The 22,287-nt window shown below is 38.5% G+C and overlaps 1 protein-coding gene and 1 long non-coding RNA gene across 7 annotated transcripts in view; one reads left to right on the top strand and one right to left on the bottom strand.

The window, feature by feature from the left end:
• Positions 1-14,820, bottom strand: part of CACNA2D3 (calcium voltage-gated channel auxiliary subunit alpha2delta 3) — a 481,763-nt gene extending 466,943 nt beyond the window's left edge. For 3 of the 6 annotated variants that reach the window (XR_003927719.1, XR_003927720.1, XM_030043855.2), the window contains exons 1-2: positions 14,095-14,719; positions 13,385-13,466 (exon numbers count right to left, since the gene is read on the bottom strand). Coding sequence is in view for 4 of the 6 variants with exons in the window: in XM_030043855.2 (XP_029899715.1) it covers positions 13,385-13,466; positions 14,095-14,213 (201 nt within the window). In the remaining 2 variants the exon portion in view is untranslated. Of the gene's footprint in view, positions 1-13,384; positions 13,467-14,094 lie in introns of all 6 variants that reach the window. The other 3 variants (XM_030043854.2, XM_030043853.2, XM_030043852.2) reach the window with 2 other exon arrangements.
• Positions 14,821-15,028: 208 nt separating this feature from the next.
• LOC115353846 lies at positions 15,029-18,603 on the top strand. The gene is made up of 2 exons (XR_003927721.1): positions 15,029-15,143; positions 18,328-18,603. It is a non-coding gene; the product is annotated as an uncharacterized LOC115353846 (long non-coding RNA).
• Positions 18,604-22,287: the final 3,684 nt, after the last annotated feature.

The raw sequence follows: 22,287 nt of genomic DNA, 5'->3' as shown, positions 1-22,287 counted from the left end.
CAGGACTCGAGATGCGGCCTCACCAGTGCCCAGTACAGGGGAACAACCACCTCCCTGCTCCTGCTGGCCACACTATTTCTGACACAGGCCAGGATGCCGTTGGCCACCTGGGCCACCTGAGCACACTGCTGGCTCATATCCAGCCAGCTGTCGACCAGCACCCCCAGGTCTTTCTCTGCCGGGCAGCCTCCAGCCGCTCTTCCCCAAGCCTGTAGCGCTGCGTGGGATTGCCGTGACCGAAGTGCAGGACCCGGCACTTGGCCTTGTTGAACTTCATACGACTGGCCTCAGCCCATCGATCCAGCCTGTCCAGATCTCTCTGTAGAGCCTCCCTACCCTCAAGCAGATCGACCCTTCCTCCCAACTTGGTGCATCTGCAAACATGCTGAGGGTGCACTCAATCCCCTCATCCAAATCATCGATAAAGATATGAAACAGAACAGGGCCCAACACTGAGCCCTGGGGAACACCACTTGTGACCCGCCGCCAACTGGATTTCACCCCATTCACCACTACCCTCTGGGCTCGGCCATCCAGCCAGTTTTTCAACCAGTGAAGAGTGCGCTTGTCTAAGCCATGAGATGCCAGTTTCTCAAGGAGTATGCCATGAGGGACAGTGTCAAGGGCCTTGCTGAAGTCCAGGTAGACAACATCCACAGCCCTTCCCTCATCCACTAGGCGGGTCACCTGGTCATAGAAGGAGATCAGGTTGGTCAAGCAGGACCTGCCTTTCATAAACCCATGCTGACTGGGCCTGATCCCCTGCTTGTCCTGCACATGCCATGTGAGTGCACTCAAGGCAAACTGTTCCATAATCTTCCCCGGTACTGAGGTGAAGCTGAAATCCTCCCTCTGACCCTTCTTGTAAATGGGAGTCACATTGGCAAGCCTCCAGTTGTCTGGGACCTCCCCTGTTGACCAGGATCGCTGACAGATGATAGAGAGTGGCTTGGCAAGGACCTTAATTCCTCCTGGATTAAGGGGGGTATGTTGTGCTCTTCATCCTTACCTTCCAGCTCAAGGGGTGGAGTACCCTGAGGATGACTGGACTCACTATTAAAGACTGAGGCAAAGAAGGCATTAAGTACCTCGGCCTTTTCCTCATCACTGGTTGCTACATTCCCTTCTGTATCCATTAAAGGAAAGATATTCTCCTTGGGATTCTTTTTACTGTTAACATATTTGTAAAAACATTTTTTGTTGTCCCTTACAATAGTGGCCAGATTTAGTTCTAGCTGAGCTTTTGCCTTTCTAATTTTCTCTCTGTATGATCTAACAAGATACCTGTACTCCCCCCAAGTTGCCTGCCCTTTCCTCCAGAGATGATAAACTCTCCTTTTTTTCTTGAGTCCTAGCAAAAGCTCCCAATTCAGCCAGGCCGGTCGTTTTCCTCGGCGGTTTGACTTGCGGCACATGGGAATAGCCTGGTCCTGAGCCATTAAGATTTCCTTCTTAAAGAAAGTCTATCCCTCCTGGACCCCTCTGCCCTTCAGGACCATCTCCCAAGGGACTCTCTCAACCAGTGCTTTGAAGAGGCCAAAGTTAGCCCTCCGGAAGTCCATAGTGGTGGTTTTGCTGACCACCTTCTTCGCCTCACCAAGAATTGAAAATTCTATCATTTCACGGTCACTAAGCCCAAGATGGCCTCCAACCATCACACCTCCCACCAGTCCTTCCCTGTTTGTAAACAGTAGGTCTAGCAAGGCTCCTCCCCTGGTAGGCTCACCCACCAGCTGTGTCAAGAAGTTATCTTCCACACACTCCAGGAACCTCCTAGATCATTTACTCACTGCTGTGTTGTATTTCCAGCAGATGTCTGGAAAGTTAAAGTCCCCCACAAGGACAAGGGCACACGATTCTGAGACTACTGCCAGCCACTTGTAGAACAATTCATCCATCTCTTCAACCTGGTTGGGCGGTCTACAACAGACTCCCAGCACAATATCTGTCTTATTGGCTTCCCCTCTCATCCTCACCCATAAGCACTCCACCTTGTCATCAGAATCGTGTAGCTCTCTACAGTCAAAACATTCCCTAACATAGAGCACCACCCCACCACCTCTTCTACCTTGCCTATCCCTTCTGAAGAGCTTGTAGCCATCCATTGCAGCACTCCAGTCATGGGAGTCGTCCCACCATGTTTCCGTGATGGCGACTAAGTCATATCTATCCCTAGTTCATTTAAGATACTGTGGCTGATAAAGATAGTAAAAGAAAATGGCTGGTTGAGCAACTAGGAACTAAAGGATTTGTTTTAGCCCCAGATTAGAAGGGAAATTCATTCCCGTGTTACCATGACAAGTTAAAATAAACTTCTCCCATTCATGTAATCAACTTAGTGGAAATTACTCTTGAGATTTTGTAATTATGAGAATGGTTACATACTCTTATTGTGAGAACAGGAGTGTCTGTGGAAAAAAGCCCACCTGAATATTAAACAGCAGAGAGTTCAGTTTAAGAGCCTGTAATGTTAATGCAAACTATTTTACAAGAATAGGTCAGAAAAGAAAGTGTTGAGACTTGATGAAGCAACTAAAAGATGGTATAATATTATCTATGACTTGGGCCTAAGAGAGGTCTGCCATGACAAAGCGTCATGCCTTTCAATACCTACAAGTAGGTTGTGGAGAAGATGAACCAAGGCTATTTATGGAAGTGCACAGTAGAAGTGACAGACAGCAGTCATAAACTGAAATGGGAAGTTCCAGTTTAAGTAACTTTTCATCCAGGGTAGAGTCAAGCATTGAAACAAAAGAGATTGTGGTATCTCTGTCCCTGAAGGTTCTGAAGATCAGACTCAACAAAGACCCAAGATATCTGCAATGATTTCAGCATTGACCTCGCTTTGAGCAGGAAGCTTTGTTAAAAGACCTTTTAAATCTTCTTCCAGAATGAATTATTCTACAATTCCAGAAACTGTTAAAAACATGATTCCATAGTGGAAGAGAGTAAGACAGCTGGACAAAGGAGGAGAATGAAGGGTTTTTCTAGAACCAGTTTTGCTGAGTCATTAGTGCCAAACACAAAAGTCTTGGTTATAAAAGTACAATTAGAATTTTTAAATTCAGTATCACTGTATTCAGAAGAAGATTAATCAGAGGAGATCTACTCAACTCGCACATTATAAAGGAACAGTGTTAATATATAATCTGCCACCTGCACAAAATTCAGGGAAGCCTGTCAACTCCACATTTTGAGTACACCAAAGGAAAACATTTCATGAGGCTACAAGAAGCTCAAAAGTAATTTCTACCCTTTCCTAAAAACTAAGGGCAAATATTCAATAAGGAAACTACTTGTCAGTCATACATATAAGCAAGCTAACTAATGAACAATCAACAGGATCCAAACATTAAGCCCCGATATAGTGAATGAATTATACACACATACTTCCCACTTTATATACTCAGTCTTATGATTGATTAGGTCACCATATTATCTGTTTTGTTAACGGACCAGAGAACAACTTTTTCTTGCATCTTTTACTTCCTTAACGTGGGTGCTCTAAGATCTCATAATCTAGTTTGAAGGACAAGTAGTAATACCTATCTTTTTAAGTGCCTCCGGTACTGCAAACTGATTTATGCAAAATATTTGGCATCAGTCTCAGATGAAAACATTTCTTTCTAGAACATCTGCCCATTTTAAAACAGAAAGATTCAAATATAAGGTAAATAAGGAAGTTCAGAAAGCGAGGACAGGGAGAAAGACAACAATAAAACAACACACCAGACTACGGAAGGCAAAAGCAAAACACAGGAGTAGGAGCAAGTGATCTGACAAAGAGAATGGCTTCTAATATTTTAGAAATTGTTTTGGTCACCTTAATGAAATGTATTGGTTTAACTCTTTACTGTTCTTTCAGGAATCTTGACAGACAGAACAAATGTCTAGAAAGAACCACCTGGCAAACACTTTTCTGATTAAGAGTCATTGCCAGAATGTATATGCCTTGACGACTCTGTCCAACCAACCAAACAGGCTCTACCTAAAAAACGCAAAAATTCAGCAAAAGTAGTGCTTAGAAAATCTTCTCAAGAGTAAGAAGAGTCAAGAAGAAACTTTGCTAAATACCAACAATTGCTGATAGCAAAGCACTAGAACATGTGGCAGGTATATAAGGAATAAACCAGGAGTTTACATCTAATCAACCATTTCCTTCTCTCTCATTGGAACATCACACTGTCTTAACACGCCCTAGTGAAGCTCTATTACCTCTGTACTTCATAGTTACACTTAACATAAGAACATGTTGAGACATCTTGAAAAGCTAACCCTGCTGAATTCTTACCATGTGGTTGTTGGACCAAGTCAAATAGATGAAGACTGCTTACAAGTTTAATCTGTTATATTTAATATATTTATCCTTCTATAGTAAAAAGCCATATACTTTAATAAGATCATTTGATTGTATGCTTATAAAGGGGAGGGGAAAAAAGTAAGCATTCAGCCAACCTGGCCAACCTGTACAGCAATAATGACAGTGTTTTATAACCTGTTTCTGCTCTCAAAGTTGAAGGACTTCCCAGCTGTGTCTTAAGGAGATAAAGGCTCAAAGCTTAACAGTGCATAGATATAGACGCCAAAGAAGAAATACAATTACTTTCATTGCTTATAGTCCAAAATAAAAGATTATGTAGCTCATCTTCCTAACATGAGGCCATTCAATGAGATCTACATAACAGCAGGTAACCTGTTCTGAAAAGCCACCCTGCAAGAGTTCCTATTCCAGTGTTTTCTCTCAGGGGAAGGGGAAAAGAAAAAAAAAAAAAAGGAAAAAAAAAAAGTTTGTGATAGTAGGAAAACCTAATTCTTGTGTTTAAAGACCAGCTCTTGTTCATCTACCATGGACACGGAGAACATATTTATTCTTCTTCCTGGTTTTCTGCATGTGAAGAATATTGCCATATTTCCTTTCAAGTTTTTACTAGTTTTGCTCAGGCACAGCTTAGCTCATGGCACTAAATCACGGTCTAGTGAAGCAGACCTAGTTTTCTTCCTCTCTTCCCTCTCCCCTGCCCCATTTACATTTCTCCACACTTTCTTCCTTACTGCAAGAGGAAATACTTTTTTTTTTTTTTTTTTTTTTTTTTTTTAGTTTGGGGGTTTTTCCCCCCTCCAGTTTTCTAGCTTAATTGAAGGTTATTCTCTCTCGTGTACCTGCAGATGTGTACCTGCCTGCATCAGACATTGAAAGGTTTTTTGGAATTCAGGACTGGTTGTCCCTCTCTGTCTAAGCAACGTAAGTGTCTTACCTTTACGAGTTTCTACAGTTTAGAACACTTGTAGCCTTATAAATATGGATTTGACATATGCTTTATCATACGTGAGGTTCCCACTCAATTCTCAGCTCTCTACAGCTATTAAAGACAGCCACATCAGCCATTTTACCAGAAAATATGGCAGCAATGGGGAACAGGTAAAATGTATGAGATCAGATGAATCTTTGAGGGTAAAACATTCCCTCATCCCCTCAGTATATTCACAATAGCCACAGATACCAGATGCAGCAAGAACACTTGGAGTCTGTGACTTCCTCTGCTGCTGACTTCTGTAAATCAGTGTCTTGACACATCCATAATTGGTTTTGATGGGTGGAGTTGATAGGGGAGGGGGGAAAAGAAAAAAAAAAAAAAAAGGAAAAAAAAGAAAAAAAAGAAAAAAAGAAAAAAGAAAAAAGAAAAAAAAAGAAAAAAGAGTCAATAGAGAGAGGAGAGAGAATAACTCTTGCTTGTAATAAGTGCAAAAGGAATCAGTGTGAAAAGCAAGAGAAAACTAATTTGTGCTCCTAGCAAACAGGAAACCTCACATATAACAGGAAGCTAATGCAAGAGTTCAGTCTCTCTGAGGGCATCTATACAAGATTATGTCTACTTACATAAATTAGTCTAGGAGCGGAAGCAAGAATTCTGCCCATCTCTGCCTCCAAAACTCTTACCAAGGCAATCTGCTTCCTCATAGTGTTTTGAGAGTCTTCTGAAAAACGTGCATTTTTTCTGTGTTAGAGATCTTCCAGTAAATAAACTTGAACCTCATGTGCATGAACTGAAAATCGTATTCCCACACAAAGCATCCAGCAAGCATATTATGCATTTCTGTCTTCCACTGCAGCAATCACCTTCACCTCCTCAACTGCCATCTCCTTCCTGAAAATTGCCTGGCACTGGGAGTTGGTCAGGTATTCCTATTTTGAAGATACATTTAAAAACACACACACCCCACCAATAGGCTTGTCCAAGATTTGAATCCAGAACATTTCAAACATACAGTTATGCACCTAACAATAACTTCGCTATAAATTCAAATCTTTTTCTCCCTTCATTCTCAAAGAGCACCATTGATGAGATGACCTTATTTTACCTTCGTCTACCTAAACAAATTATTTTCTTCTAAACTTGACCTCTATCTACTGTCAGCTCAAGTCTAGCTTGATAAAACAATCCAAGGTGCTCTAGCTACTGCTAAGACCCTGCTAAAGACTGCATGAAGCCAACTCTCTTAGGCAGGAGGGCTTTATGACAGCTTAATTCCTGTGCTCTATATTCTACTATCTACTATTTTCTTCACTGATTAAATTCAATACACTGATTGTAACATCTGTACAGTCCTATGTGAACAAGTCTGTCTCTCTTGACCAATCACAATCTCCTCATGTCTTATATCATCGACCTCAGAAACAGTGTACTAGTTATCAACTATAAGATGGAAAACTCCATCTGTAAAGTCCTAGGAGATCTAAGGGAAGGATATTTTCAGAAAGTACCTGTCCCTAGAATTCATCACCTCTGGAAAGGCTTCCAAGACCCTTCCCAACTTCTCTCCAATTCTAATTAAAAAAAAAAAAAAAAAGTATTGAAAAAGGAAGTCTGTGCAAAAACAAGTCTTGTAATAATTTTGTTATTCATTCTAAGAAAGTAATTAAGCTTTACATGTGAACTGGGCAGATGATAAAAGGGTCACAAAAACTTTTTAAAAAGGGTCCATGCACTTTTGCAAAAACATTATACATAGAAAAAGCAAAATGGAACTTAAGAACAACATATTAATCAAAGTATTTCATGGAGACCTTTCAGTGAAGTTTCTACAGCAACCTAAAATACAGTCTATCCTATCAATATATAATTTGTGTTGTACAATGTGTAACCACTTATTATCAGCAACAAAAAATTGTACCCTACAGAACAGTAATGACATTTGAAAGTGTAGAGTATTGATTAGTAGTTGCTTAAAAGTGAATCACCACTACAATGCAGCATCTATTCATGGCTCTACATACCTTCGCTGTCAAGATAATTTGCATGGAGACTGGCTCTTTTAACCTTGAAATGTAAGCATTTTCCAATACAGGATGTGAAAACAAACAACCATAAATGCATTAAGCAAGGGAATTAGCATTCATTTCCTTTCAAGATGCAATGTTTTCCAGTTGGATTGTCCATTCAATAATTTCCATATTAAAAGACATTATTGAAAGTGTAATGCATGTATCATAAACTTACTGAAGCCATCTCATATTTCTATTACATACTAACAATAGAACATATGTACTTTCAATACTACAAGTAAGAGGATCGTGCTGTGCTTGCAAAACCCAGAAAGACACAGAAAATACTGCAAAATATAGAGTGCTGATTGCAGAAGAGCATGAAATCACCATGGCTTAAAACAGGGCTTTCCTTTTAGTTAGAGAGAAATATAAAACATAACGATTGACATTCAGGCTGATTTAGACTGCATTTTAAAAACATTACCAACACCAAGAAATTAACATAACATTCAAACAGGAGATGAGAGTAAGACCACAGATCATTCAAGATGCATTTCTAACTTCACTGAAGGCAAAGAAAATCTTCCAACACCTCCAGAGAAGGCAGAACTTTGTTACAAGAAAGAAGGAAAAACTATTCTCTGTTACTGAGAGAGAGAGACAACACTACTGAAAGTTTGATAGCACTGTAATGTTTTCCTCTACAATTCAATATGCTACCTGAAAATTAGTGTCGGACCCAGCAGGTTTTTCCACCTAATACGGTAGCAGCATATGAATGTGCTTGATTATTTTTTTTTCTTGAACAAAGAAAAATTAAAATAGCTATCCAAAAGAATTTACACTTTTATGTCTGCAGATAACAACGTTAAATACTTCAAACACACTGAAGTGCTCCGTAACTAGTTTGGCATGGAAACTAACCTTGTGATTCATATAGCCCAAAGATCTGTAAGAATTAAAAGGGAGGTAGGTTCAAGATCTGCAAGTTCCAAAACATCATTTGCATTAATCATCAGAATTAAAGTGATTTAAGATTCTCAGATGCATATTTCTTTTGTTTTCTAATGCTTGATTTTAATTCAGTGCTAGGAGACACATTTTACATAATCCAGACTTCAGGAGTTTGAATTATAATGAATTAACTCTGAATAGAGCTTTTAGAAAGCTCTATATCATTTACCTGGCTAGTGGGGTTTTGGAGTTTGGGTTTTGGGGGGTTGTTGGGTTGCTTTTGTTTGGTTGGTTGGTTTTCTTTTTGGTTGGTTAGGGGGGGTGTTGCTGTTCACTTGGGATTTTTGCAGGGGGGGTAGTGTTGGGTTTTTTAAAAGTCAGTCATACATCTACAGGGTTTTTTTGATCATTTTTCTCCTATTTTTGATAGGAAAAAAACCCAGTATTATTTCTTCAGTTTTAAAATTTCTCAGCTGGCTGTTTAAATTGCTATCCAAGAAGCCAGCCTATGTCTATCCTTTAAACTGCACGTCTCAATCCTACTGACCCTTCCTTCAAAGGTTGCAGTGTCTCGAGCAGAGAAGAAACATCCTATAAAAACCAAAACCAACATAAGGCAGAATAAAAGAAACGCAATTAACATCAAGATGATTGGACTAAACATCGCAAAGAATTTAAGTCACTATTATACTATTTAAAACTAAAGATAGATGTACTGCATGAATTGGATACACCACCTGAATGCTAATTGATCTAAATCACCCCGTTACATTAGTTTTGCACCGACATTTCCATAGTTGTAAGAAACTAACAAGATACAGCACCAAATCTAGTCAGTAAGACAGAATGCAATTCTGAACCTTTAAAAACAGGAGTGCCATACTGATTGAAAAATGTGCTTTGAGAGAACACAATGATTTGAGAACTCCTAACACAATGAAAAATTTGTTGAAAGGAGTAGGCAGATGCAGACTACAGACTGTTTGAGACCAAGGCAGTCAGTGCTTACATAACAGTGAAGGCTCCGTTAGACGACTTACATAAGAAAAATCAGAGATAGCCTTAAACAAACTTGTCTCCATTAAGAAACCTTTATAGCAGAATCAATAAATAAAAGTTTCTTTTCAGTTAGAAACTGTTCCTACATTTGCAATAAAATAATATCGACTATTCAGGACCAAATAATGAATTATCAAAGCTCAGAATATAAAAAAAAAAAAGCAGTCTCTCCAAAAGAAATCTGAGAAAGCATAGACCACACTACATTTTTAGAGAATCAGAAACTTCATTGATATTAGAAAAGCTTTACTGTGTACCAACTATTATTTTTAACATTAACAGAAGGCATGTTACCTGCATTTTTTGCTTCCATTTTATTACTACTATTATTTTGCAACAGCATGGAATAGAAAACACATTATTAGCATGGACACTGTAATGTGAACAGTAGCATTCCCCAAAGTCTGTTCCTCCAAAATTCTAATCGTAGCAGCTGAAGTGAATATCTTCCCGGTACCTAACACTCGCTTTGCAACCTATACTTAAAGCCTGGCTTTGCCAGTGGACTACATTCTCGCATTTACTACAGTTCTCACTAAACATAATCAGAGTATTTAAAAAAAAAAAAGTTTAAAGAAGTGTCAAGATTCAAATAAGGCAGATGTCTTTTGAAAGTCGGGGCGGGGCGGGGGGAATATAAGCACCTAAGACACAATTAAAATTTGAATCAATTCTTAGGCCCCAGCAGTATTTGCTAAGTAGGTGAAGAGTATGCACGTCTACAGCACCAAGCAGCTTCTTGTACGCTGCCAAATCTATATGACAACTGTAAAACCTCCATAAAACAGATAACTTAGCAATAATATTGTCCTATTTTCTTCTGTATGGTTTTCTGAACACTGAATGGTCTTCCTTCACTTTGAAAGCAAGTAGTAGAACATTAAAATGCTACATTTTTAAGTGCTAATTTTGCTTAAAAGCTCATCATCATTTCTGAAATTAGCTACTGAATTATTATTGTTTTCTGAGCTGTTTGCAGTGTCTGTATTTCATCTAAAGTCAATTTTTGGAAAAATCACATATCCCATATACTCTTAGGAGGCATAACAACATACTTGGATAAGATTATCATAATGCAATAAAATAATAAAGCTTCCTATTAAGATAAGGCAAGCAGTGGGTTTTTTAAAAAATAGTTTCAAAAAGTGACAAAAATATTCTCATGCATCTTTTTGAAACTCAAGAGGACAGCCATGCTGGTTATTCATTTGATATTCACAGGACAGCAAGACTTAAGAATTGTAATAACTAAATCAATATTCACAGTTATAACCTGGCTTAATTTTGCTTTACTGAGTATCTTGCATAACTTCATTTGCTCAATGAAATTTTAGTATGGGTCAAATGACTCTTAATGTGTAAAACATTTGGGCAGTAGAGACTGTCAATCACACTTTGATTTCAAACGCATTCCTTTGAAAGTAGGGCTCACTATATATGCTAACAAAATGAACCAAGTAACCTTTACATTAATTTTTCATTTAGCAAGCCTTTATTAAACTAAATGGCACTACAAAGCAGTTGGTAACTGAGAAATCCATACTGCCCAGATACATTATTATACATACATTGTATATCTTCATTTGTGTAACAATGCATAATTCATAATCAGAAAGTGTGGATCCCTCCAGTAATATTAGGAGTTGCACTGCTTCTAAAAGTGGAATCTTGACTTTAAAAAGACATTGACTCTGATCACCCAGAGCTCACAGTAAATACCAAATGGATTCTTGATGCCTGGCTAGTGGGGAGGGAGGGGGGAGAAAAAAAGGCATTTGCATTTAGAGCCCTACTGTGCTATCACTTCCTTAATTGTTATGACAACTTCTGTCACTGACTTTGCATGTTGAAAATACTTGCAAATCTTGAAGTTTGGTATGTTTTTATTCACGCAAACTTACAGAAGAAATATACTTTATAACAATACAAAAAGATACATGTTAAAGTCATCTGCCATGATCAACAGCAAGAAATAGCAAGCTTAAAAGGCCAGAGACACTTGGAATTCTAAATAAAAATAAAAAGCACCAGAGGTTTCCTAAAACTACTGTAACCAGAAGGGATAAAAGAAAAAAAAAAAAAAGAGGATGTGATAGAGGAATAAAAATGCTCTAAATACCTGTCAAATCTGCGTTTTGTCTTTCCTCTTTCATTAAATAATGAACTATCATTAAGCAAGAAACAAAAACAATAGCTTAGAATGAATATATACAGTCCACCTTCAAAAACAGGAGCACAGATTTGTTAGTGAAATAGAAAGGATGCTGATGCAAAGGTAAAATGAATAGCTTCCAATTACCTACAATTATAACAACCAATAGGAAGAAATCTTGCTACTTCAGAGAGAAAAAATACATTACAGAAGGGATGACAGCAGTATCTACTATGAGGAGGAGAAGAATGATTAAGGATCTCATACTGATTCTTTGTTGATTTTAGCATGATTTCAACACACAGGAAATTCTATATTTTTTGGACTACTTGTGTTTGGTACATTTCATTTTTAAATCCATTTTAGTGCAAAAATGGCTGCGCATGGAACAGTTCCAAAGTTAAATAAAGGCACCTGTTTGTTATGGCCCAATAAAAAATTAAAGCCTTTTAATAACACTTGATTAGATACTAATCAAAATGGAAAGGCCCATCTGTTGTATAAATTTAAGGAGTTCATACAAAAATGTGATGATATAAAACTACACAGACTTTAAAGAATGTGAGCTAGAAGTATAATAAATACTGAATGTCCAGATTTTCAGATTAAAATAAAAGTTTGCCCAATATATTGAAGTGAAGCCATTTAATGGCCTTGAGAGGTAGCAAGAGACCTCAGATATTTTTGTTCTTAATAGCTCTGTATTTTAGCTTAGTGAAGTTCATGTTTTGCATTCCTGGCTGTACAACACTGAAAAGACAGATAGTGCTAAGGAACTCATATGCCTTTAATGATCATTAAGTCAGTTGCTTTCATTTTACATGGCTAGCATAAGCTTTATGTTTCAACTGCTACATGTACTGTCCGTTACATAATTTCACACATACACAAGCCTTTCAAAATAAGTGCTACAAGCTCAAGGAATAATTTCCTTCACAATCAGACAAAAAAAAAAAAAAAAAAAAAGGCATTACTCAGAACTAAAAATCACATCCAAAAAACCAGCAGAAATTTAACACATAGGTTGAATGAGCATCTCTGTAGTCAGTGAATGTCTCTATGTTTTTCCATTTCCATATTGCATTTTGAGGATCACACATTAAATGCTGCAAAATCAGTCTTAAAGTCTTAACATATTCCTCTTAGTCTCTCATTATATTTTTTCAGCAGCTGCTGTAAAAATAAATTGTCTACAATACAGAACTTTACTATAGGTTGCATATTTAAATTAGAGTAAACACAGTCCTTGATATATACCTAATACTCAGATCCGCTTTCTCATTACCCTCCACCCCAATTATGCAGACTTATACCAATTTCTCAAGTTTTTGCAATACTTCACTAGCTTATTACCCAGCTGTGCAGCTGAGCAAGAAGATAACCACATTCATTCCTCTTATCTGTAATGATGTAATACATCCCAGCACTGGGTTGAGATGATTGGGGGAATAATGGGATTGTAAAAACTGCAGAGATGACAAACAACAGTGCAGCCGCCTTCTCCCGATACAGTGAATTGCGTACATACAGCACAGGGTGAAAATAATACAATATCTACTAATTCTGCTCCTTGAATGAAGTTAACATTTTTCATAAGAAACAGCTGCTGTTTCTACACAGAAACATCAACACCACAACGCAGCAACCAGATTAAATATCTGCAATCTAGGCTAAAGCCTAGACTTCAAGAAATAAAAGTGTTTGAGTTTACTTTCTAGTGATAACAAACAAACAAACAAAAAAATCATCCAAACAGAAAAATGTCAGTTTAATCAAGGACTCTCCAGGTAGTGCAGTGCAATGCAAATGGTCATCAGGGACTAGTATACAATACAAAAATAGATGTTGGACCAAAGCATGTACAGCACTGCTTTCCTATTCATTGAAAAAATCAAATCCGCCTCCATTTTCTCTGTTAAAACCTTCCTTATTACAGCTGAAGAGATCCTTACCTTCTGCAGGAGCTGGGAACCTGAGTACTTGGCTGCAATAGATTTGATCTCTCCACCAAATGCTGAGGCCCAGAGCTTTACACTGAGAAGAAAAAAAAAAAAAAAAAAAAAAATGAGAAACAGGAAGAAATGTAATACACATGTCATAGCAAGCAACACAGACTGTAACAGCTTCAGCTGCACTCAGAAGGATCCTAGCAATTTTGCATTAAAGACATCACTAAGGAACCTAAGCTCAGCAAAAGATTAGTGAAGCTGTTCAAGTACAAGCACAAACTAGACGCTGTGCTAAGGTAAGGCCTCTGATATGAAACTACCCAACCTGCACTGTTTAAGTTTAAAGAATCAGTTTGTACAGAAACATGCTTTGGCACAACATAACACGTATCCATTGAAAAGAAAGAGGCAGATAAAATGGCAAAACAATTCTGAACGATAAATTCTCACATCAGGAGTTAACAGCATCAACTTCAGTAAATACAAGCACTTAAGTTAGGACTCTGCGGCCACATACTCCACCAACACATGCTCCTACAATAAAATCAAAGTAGTGCTGAGCGCATTAGAGACTACCACTTTAAACACAGCTGACAGAGGAGCAAAGGTGCCTCGAACAGTCAAATATCTGCAATACAAAAAGGTAAGAACTTGAGCAGTCAAGTTCTCATCCTTGAACACAGTCCTGAGAGCAATAGCATGAAAGCACTTACACAGACAAGGGGATCTGCTGCTCCGATCCAACCACATCCACTAAGGCTGTGTTAAAAGCTGTCCAGAAGATAAAGAAAAACCCCCCAAAAGCCCGAAGAAGATTCAGATTCTCTGGCATTGCGCCTCTCTGTGCCTGGAAAGATTTGGGGAAATTCAAGTAAAGCCGAACTCAGCAGCAGTGGGGTTTTGCTTCTAAAGCCTCTGTCCCCAACCTTACCCCCTCCCCTAGAACGACACTGGAAGAAATCACAGCTCCATCCTCATCCCTCCAAAGAATGACCCTCTCTGTGTAATGGAAGGAGAGGACCAGAAGCAAAGCTCTAATGACTTGAAAACTATTGTGTCCCTGGTAACAGCAAAGCGTTTTCCAGCACTACTGCAGCCACTTGCACGTAGTTCTTTACAACTCCGCAGTCAGCAGTGTGCTGGAGTTACTTCAGTGACCTACTGCTGCTCCAGAGTGCCCTTAGCAGCAAGAAAGCGGACTATCGATTCCAACTAGGGAGGCTCTCTTCTTGCAATTACTGCTCACTTTGCAAATGGAAAGCTGCCTAGAGTTCTCCTTTCCCTCGCCGATAACCTCCAGCCTTCATCCCGGATCAAGTCAGCCAACGCATTGGTTCAGCGGAGCAGGAGCGGCAGCCTTTTAACGGGATAGCGCGGAGACAGAGAGGCAGGCACAGGAGGAGCCGGACCAGAGGGAGGGTGCCTCTGTATGGCAAAAGCAGAGAAAGTCTGGAGGAGCGGGAAGTGGAGTTGAGCCCTTCCAGGAAGGCGAGCAGAGCGCGCTGCACATTAGCCGGGGGCTGAGCTAGGGAGGGCTCGGCAGGGGCGGAGGGGAGGTGGGGGGGCCGTGCACACCCACCGGAGACCCGGCCAATTCAGGCAGGGCACCGCTGCGTGACAAGCATCTGTCACACACCCCGGAGAGGCGAAGGATGGCCGGAGCTCAGCCCTTTGCGCCGAGAGCGCCCAGCATCCCGGCCGCGGAGCCGCGCCGAGCGGGGCGCGGGCGGACCCGAGGAGGAGAGCGGCGATCCCCGCCGAGGTAGCATCGCCGACGAGCGGGAGCAGCGGGTTCCCGGAGCGAGCCCCGGGTTTAGGTCAGGCTCGCACGTTTAATCGAGTCATATACGGCACGTCCTTGTGCATAAAGGCACGTTTGCTGCTGCCTCCCACGCCTGAGCGCTGCAGCGAGTCGCTATCCGAGAGACCGGGACCAGCAAAGGCTTATGAATGGAAAGAAATGCAGCATAAGTAAATCAATGCGGGCTAACTGACTCGAGCCTATGAATAAATTATTCATTTATGCTCATAGAAGAATCCTCTTGATATGGCAAACACAGGATTACAAGCTCCTCCACGGAGAGAGCAGCGCGGGGAGCGGGAGGGGATTGGTCCAGGTATTTTTGTTGTTGCGTTTTAAAATCTACCCTCCCTCCCTTTGCTTTTATTCTTCTCCCTCTGCTCGTTTCTCACCACCTTCTCCACTAAAACGCACAGACTTAAAATAGCAATTGAACTTTAATGTAAATAAGTATGGCAAGACCTGGAGATGATCTGAGCATGGGCTGAGTCATCCTTGCATCATACAATATAGCTCCAGTGTCCGCTCCAGAATTCTAGTTTCTTCCCTCTGTAGCTAGAATTAACACCTCAAAATATTCACTCTGCCTTTGTATACTATTGTCTTCTTTAACATGTTCTGTCTTGAAGCTAGATGTGTAGTACCTGTATTTTTTTTCCTCGTTAACATTTCTAAGAGCACTGAACAGTTTGCTTTAAATATCAAAACCTCTCTTCAACACCTGGCTGATAAAAGCTTTCTGCCTTCTCAGAAGAAATTAGAAGTTTAAAGATAGAAAGACTACCTTAGGGAAACTGTATAGAACAGAGCAGCATGGTACACTGCAACTTTCACCACCCGCTGGCCATCCCCACCAGGAACAGTAAATAGATCACATTTCTGTCTGTACCTTCATATGAAGGCAATAATGAAAGTTTTGTTGAAAGAGACACTTATTTTGTGTATTAATCAACCTTTTTGAAAGTCCTATTATCTGTGCTGTTACTGTGGATTTTCTAAGCAGTGTTTTAAATATGCTGCCGTGTCACCAGGTGTTCAGCCTACCTACAGGCAGAAACGTAAAAATGCACATGGCTGACTAACCGTATATAATGAATTGTGGGCCCCTTTGAACATATTATATAAACAATAGTATTTTTTCAAAACTAGGAATGAAGCAGGAATGGTGGACTGCCTCACTACTTGTGCTGTTTAGCTTTTTTACATGCTAAACAATCTCAGGAAGGAAATTCATAAGGCTAATTTTGTGGGACTCAAACTTCAGGTTTACATTAACATAGATCCTTATCTGCTTCAAGACAACACAAAGCACTAGTGACAAGTAACAGCTTCATTCTTCAAACAATTACTTGGAGCCCTAGAAACTTTTTGAAAGCACATACAATGTGCCTGTATTAAACAGTCCTGAAAAATTTAACATGTATTAAACCCATCAATAATTATTGGCAAAAAAAGATGATAAAATCACTTGTCAAAGCTTGACTTTATTTATATTTATTATACATTCAATACCTTATCAGATCTACAATTTATGCATTTGGCATGTATAACAGGACACTCACATTTGTTTAATATAGAAATCCTATTTCCTTATTGCTAGTCTCAGAAAACAAAATTTGCTTGAAAAAGAAATTTATACTTGACAGTACAAGCATGGCCACCTCCTTTTGTGTTAACAAACATTTGTATGCATTATACCATAGAGTGCTTTCAGCATCTTTCATTAACGCACACTGGTTATGTTCATGCAGTTATTTAGTTCCTCTCAATGATTCAGTGAATGGAAAGCAAACCTATACTGTAACAGTGGTCTAACACATACAAACCATACATATAAACCACTAGAAGTGACAACTCTTTCTGTCAAGCTATTATATCTTGGCCTGACCACTGCTGACTATTCCTGGTAAGCAGATCACTGCAGTCAAGACACCAGGTTCAAAACCAATGTTACTGTTTCCCCCATGTTGTCCTCATGAGGAAGATGCAGAAACTTTCCTAAGTGGGTTTGCATAAGAACCAAGGAAAATAAATAGAAAAAGAGAGGTAAGTTCTGCCAAAAGGTTTGACTCCTTTATACTGAGGATATAGCTGTGTGCTTCATTATTTGGTACAGCCTTATGACATCCTGGACCAAAGTCAGAAGAAAGCTAAGTTTCAAAGCAGCATAGTAATTAATTTATATTTTGGAAGTAATGTGGCATTTCTATCATGTCCTTATGCTGTTATAGGTAACTGCCAAATCTGGAAGAATCCTTAATGCTGGTCCCACAAGAAAAAAGTACGTACAGATAACTGATCAGAGAAGGAAAACGTTTATGCACTTAGCAAATTTATGTTCTAAAACCAAAGTGCATCTTAGCAGTAAGTGCAGGTAAGTTACTTACATGCCAGTGGTCTCAGAAGCAGAGCTCCCCATACAAGTGTATTAAGTTGGATCGCCCTGCCCCGGCATCCCATTTTTAAAGGATAAAAATGGCATCTAACCTCCTGCTGTGTCTTTGATGATCAAGTACAATGGCACATTTTAGTATCTCACAGAAAATGAAAGAAGCTGTTTTCCCCATGAAAGCAGAAATAAAATTTGGACATGTGAATCATCAAGTGTGGTAATAGAAAGTCACAGGCACAGTCAGAGAAAGTTGATGTATCCCCAAAGCTTTTGCAGTGGACTCCATTCAGGAAAATAACTGAGGGACTGGGGGAAAACCAAAGCAAAACAAACCAACCAACCCCCCAAAAAAACAAATGAAAAAAAAAAACAAACAAAAAACCCCAAGTCAAGGGCAAAGGGTAATATGAGATTTGACACAAAGGCTGAAGTACAAAACACAGACTAAGGGAAAGTCCTGTACATAAATACATACAGTAACTCTACCTGACAAATCAATCCCATTGTTCTTTCCTTTACCTCCAGATGTATTTACACTTATAAAAGGGTACAGTAACATGGTCACATTTGCATCATCAGAGCCTACTTTGAGGTCTTCTGATTAGACACGTATCAAGCCCTAATAAAAAAAAAAAAAAAAGAAAAAAAAAAAATCAATCGAGAGGCATAGAGAAGAGAACATATGGTGCAGGGGAGAAGAGTAGGAGGAAATGATATAATTAACACAAATGTTTATTGTATTTCTTTTTTCAGATGCTTATCTACAATGAGTTCTAAACAGAGAGGAATAAATGTAGAAGGCTAAAGTGCTAAAAGCCTTGCTGAAGATGCAAGCCACCTCCACTGGAAGTTAATTAAAAAAAGGAAATACGTCAGATTATCTGTATTCCACACAGATTAGAAGATTCAGATACTGCAAAAATAGACAAGTCCTAACTACACTGCACGATGTGGCATTAATACTTCCTTTGTAGTATATTCCTCAACAATTCTAAATACTGAGATTATAACACTCAGATGTGTTCTCCACAGTGCTTTTTTTGTTTGTTTGATTCAAGAGATTAAAATGTCCCTTCCCCCCCTTTTCCTTTCTCTGAAATACTTCTCTTAAAAAAGTGATCCCTTAAATAAAGGCAGTGGGAGGGGAAAAAAGGGAGGAAGTGAAGGGATATAGCCACCTCCTGCAATAAACAATTTAATATAATGTCCTGTACTGAAAATTCTTCCAGCCTTTAACAACTGCATGCAACTTTTCCCTTACTTCTCTGCAAGTATAATGTTTCACATAAACTTACACATGGAAAATGAAAACAGGAGAAGTAGAGGGATAACAAAAGTAATCTCAGCTGCACAAAGCACTTTGAGATTGTCAGATGAAAGGCAAAATCTGAATGTTCAGGATTTATTATTTGGAAACAATCCAATGGTGGAAGGATTCATCAAGTACTGTTTACATGCTGTGAGAACACAGGTTTACTCATTTCAAAGTGAGCTGTACATCTGAGAAAGAGCAAGAGACTGCACATTAGACCTATTCTGTAGAGACTTAACATACGTACATGTATTCCTAGAATTTTATGAAGGTCCCATGTGTATAAATCTAAGTGTTTCAATGGTATGGGAATGCCTAGTTATTGACTGATTCCAACCCACTTACAACAAAGATTGAGGTCAAGTAACGTTACTCCCTGGATTAAATGAACACAATTTCACATAATGGGCATGAGCTAGTGACTTGTAGAAATAAAAATACTGCAAAAATTCTAAACCACGGCAGTATTTTGTATGCAACTTTGTAACATTATCATCTTGTTTGTATGTACTGTTCAGGTCAAATCAATCACTAATATTTTAGCTCATGAGAATATTAAGGGTATATGCAACCCATGTTTACATATAATCAAAAGCAGTTACATAAGAATAAATACAATCTCTAAGGATTTAAAAAAAATACTAATATACGCTCACAATTAATATGTTGCAAGTACAGCATTTTAGGTTACTGTCACATTATCTTTAGCACACTTCAACACCAAATAAACCTCACAGTTTGCCATAAAACCCCAAGGAACACATGGTTAATTTAGCTTCTACAAAGCCTATGTTCAGCTGGCTTTAGCATCTCCACAAGGAGTTAAAATGTAAAAGAGCAAAGCATTATCACATCCCAGCCTATGAGAGCTCAACACTGCCTGGTAAGCTAGAATGCTTTAAGCTAATGATGTTTATAGCTAACCAAATCCAATTTCAGCAGTCCACTGTAGCTCTGGTCTGTTAGTGCCATTTTACATAAGCTTCATTTATTTTGAATTTTCAACTATTAAGACAAAGTCCACATTTGGTTTCTTTTGAGTGTCATGCTAGGAAATGATTTCTTCTCTAAGCAAATAAATTACATTTTTACTCCCAAGGCTAGTGCTAGGTTGTAAATGTTAATGCTTTCAATGCATTCAAAATACCTGAAAACCAAAGATAGGACTTAAAAATGAGAAACTGTAATTGAGAGCTCTAACATAACAGACAGAATACTATAGAAACAAACCAGCCTAGCATTTTTTCTTCTGATGATACAAATGATGACTAAAGGTCACAATATATTTAAGTGCTAATCCATTACTGTATACACACTAGAATGAAAACCCTAGTCATATCTATAATGGCCTGTGAATGTTGACCCAAACCTTGCAAATTCCTCAGAGCCACTTTAAGGGACCCTTGTCAAAGCCCAAAATAGACTTCAAAGGTTAGGAAAAGCATTGCTTTTACTTCAGATCTTGGCAGGATTAGTGACACAAACACTAGGTACCAAAAAAGATGTATTCAAGGCAGGAGAAAGAGGGGAAGTGGTACTGAGCAGACTCTTTCGAAGGAGTGCTCCTTTTGCATCGACAGATGACAGATGACCCATTGTCATCAGTGAGGTTAAGTTTGCAACCACTCAGCTGAAAGCAGCCTGCAAACTTTAGACTAACATTTAATTCTTTTCAAAATACTGTCCTTATTGCAATGTTGAAAATATAACATAATTTTTGATCCAAGAAACAGTGCAGTAATTATGTAAAGCCATTAGGTACTTCAGAGGCCTGTAATTCTGTCACTTTCTAATTAATTCCTGCATCACAAGTATGAGTTTTGAGGTGGAAATGTGACTTCTGAAGTCTTGAATATCAGATCGAGAAACTGGTAGTTTAGTCAACACAGTGCTGCTTATGAAATGTTACAGAAAATTAATTTTGTATAATTCTATGGCAGCAGCTGCTAACCTGTGATCTACTTCTGCTCTATCACTTTGGTGAGTCTTGTTTATTTATCATGAACATTGACTGATCCTGAAAATCAAACGTTATCTCAAAAGGCTAATGGAAATAACATATATTATAAAGCAAGCACATTATGGTAATGAATTCCAGTAACTTGTATATTTTGTTTTTAATGTAACATCAACTAAGAAAAAGTCCTGAAGAGTAAGGATATTAGACCATCTTAAATATCTGATCACAACTGCAGAGTGAGACCACCAAGAACTATCAAAAGACGAACAGGTTTCAATAAAGAGTGTAGGCAATTCATTAATTGTCTTAAGGTCACAATAGGAACCTGATAACATCTATTAAAGACTTACTGCTTTATGCAAATCAAGTTTCACTTCTTCAGCAGTTACTGTTACTTTGGGCAAGAATCAAAATTTAAGATTGAATTTTTTTTCCACCAATGGAAGTGGCTACTTGTTCTAGTGAACATTAGTCAAAACCTTGCTGCCTGTAAGCAGATGAAACAATCTATTATTAGGGCACTCCTATAATACCCTAAGTCAGTGGAAAAAGTGGACTTGGGCATAATGAAAAATTCTGGCATCTAACACAATAATACCCTATCACAGAAAAAAATACAAGGGCTGGGGCTTCAAATTCTGACTTGTATATAGTAGTCCAATTCTACTTCCATTTTGATAATATAGCTTGACGTTATATACCATGGGAAGCTCAGACTTCTCCTGCTGAAGAATAGCAGATTTATTAGGTTGTTGTGGGTTTTTTTAAAATACATTAAAGCATGATTATGCTTAAAAGATGCAAAGTAAAAGCAAAATTTATATCCATAAATATACTAATAAGTGTTAGGTAAAATATTTGCCAGAGCATGCATTTCTATTTTACAGGCTGTTAATCCATCATAGTGTCACTAGTATTGCAAGAGACACACTCAGACTGCTATGCTCATTACTTTTTAATGTATCACTCCATTTTAAACAATAAGACTAACAAGTTCAGGCCATAATATAGCCATCCTTCCTATGACTGTAAAAAAACAAACAAACAAACAAACAACCACAAATACTACTTTACACTATGATTCTACTTATAAGCAACCAATATTAAATAGTCTGTAGAAAATATAGAAAAAGCAGCAAAATTCTGAGCCAAACTTGTTATTATCAGTTATGCCACCCCAATTTTTTGTGAGGGTTTTTTTGTACCATGAAAACACTTGCTTAATCTTCAATTTATTAATAAAATGGGAACTAATACACTAAATTTAGATAATGGATCCCATACAATATTTGATCAAACGCCATTGATACCACCCGATAACCCAAAGGTGATGTTTTGTTAATAAATAATATATGCCATTTATCAAGGACCTTTCAAATAAGCATAAAAAAAAGGTTTGTGCAGTTCTCAGCCCTCCATCTCCCAGACATTACCAGAAATA

This window comes from Aquila chrysaetos, chromosome 20 (assembly GCF_900496995.4).
Source record: "Aquila chrysaetos chrysaetos chromosome 20, bAquChr1.4, whole genome shotgun sequence".
In the NCBI taxonomy this organism is placed as follows: Eukaryota; Metazoa; Chordata; class Aves; order Accipitriformes; family Accipitridae; genus Aquila; species Aquila chrysaetos.
The sequence above is the reverse complement of the archived record's forward strand: the minus strand, read 5'-3'. Positions and strand labels throughout refer to the sequence as shown.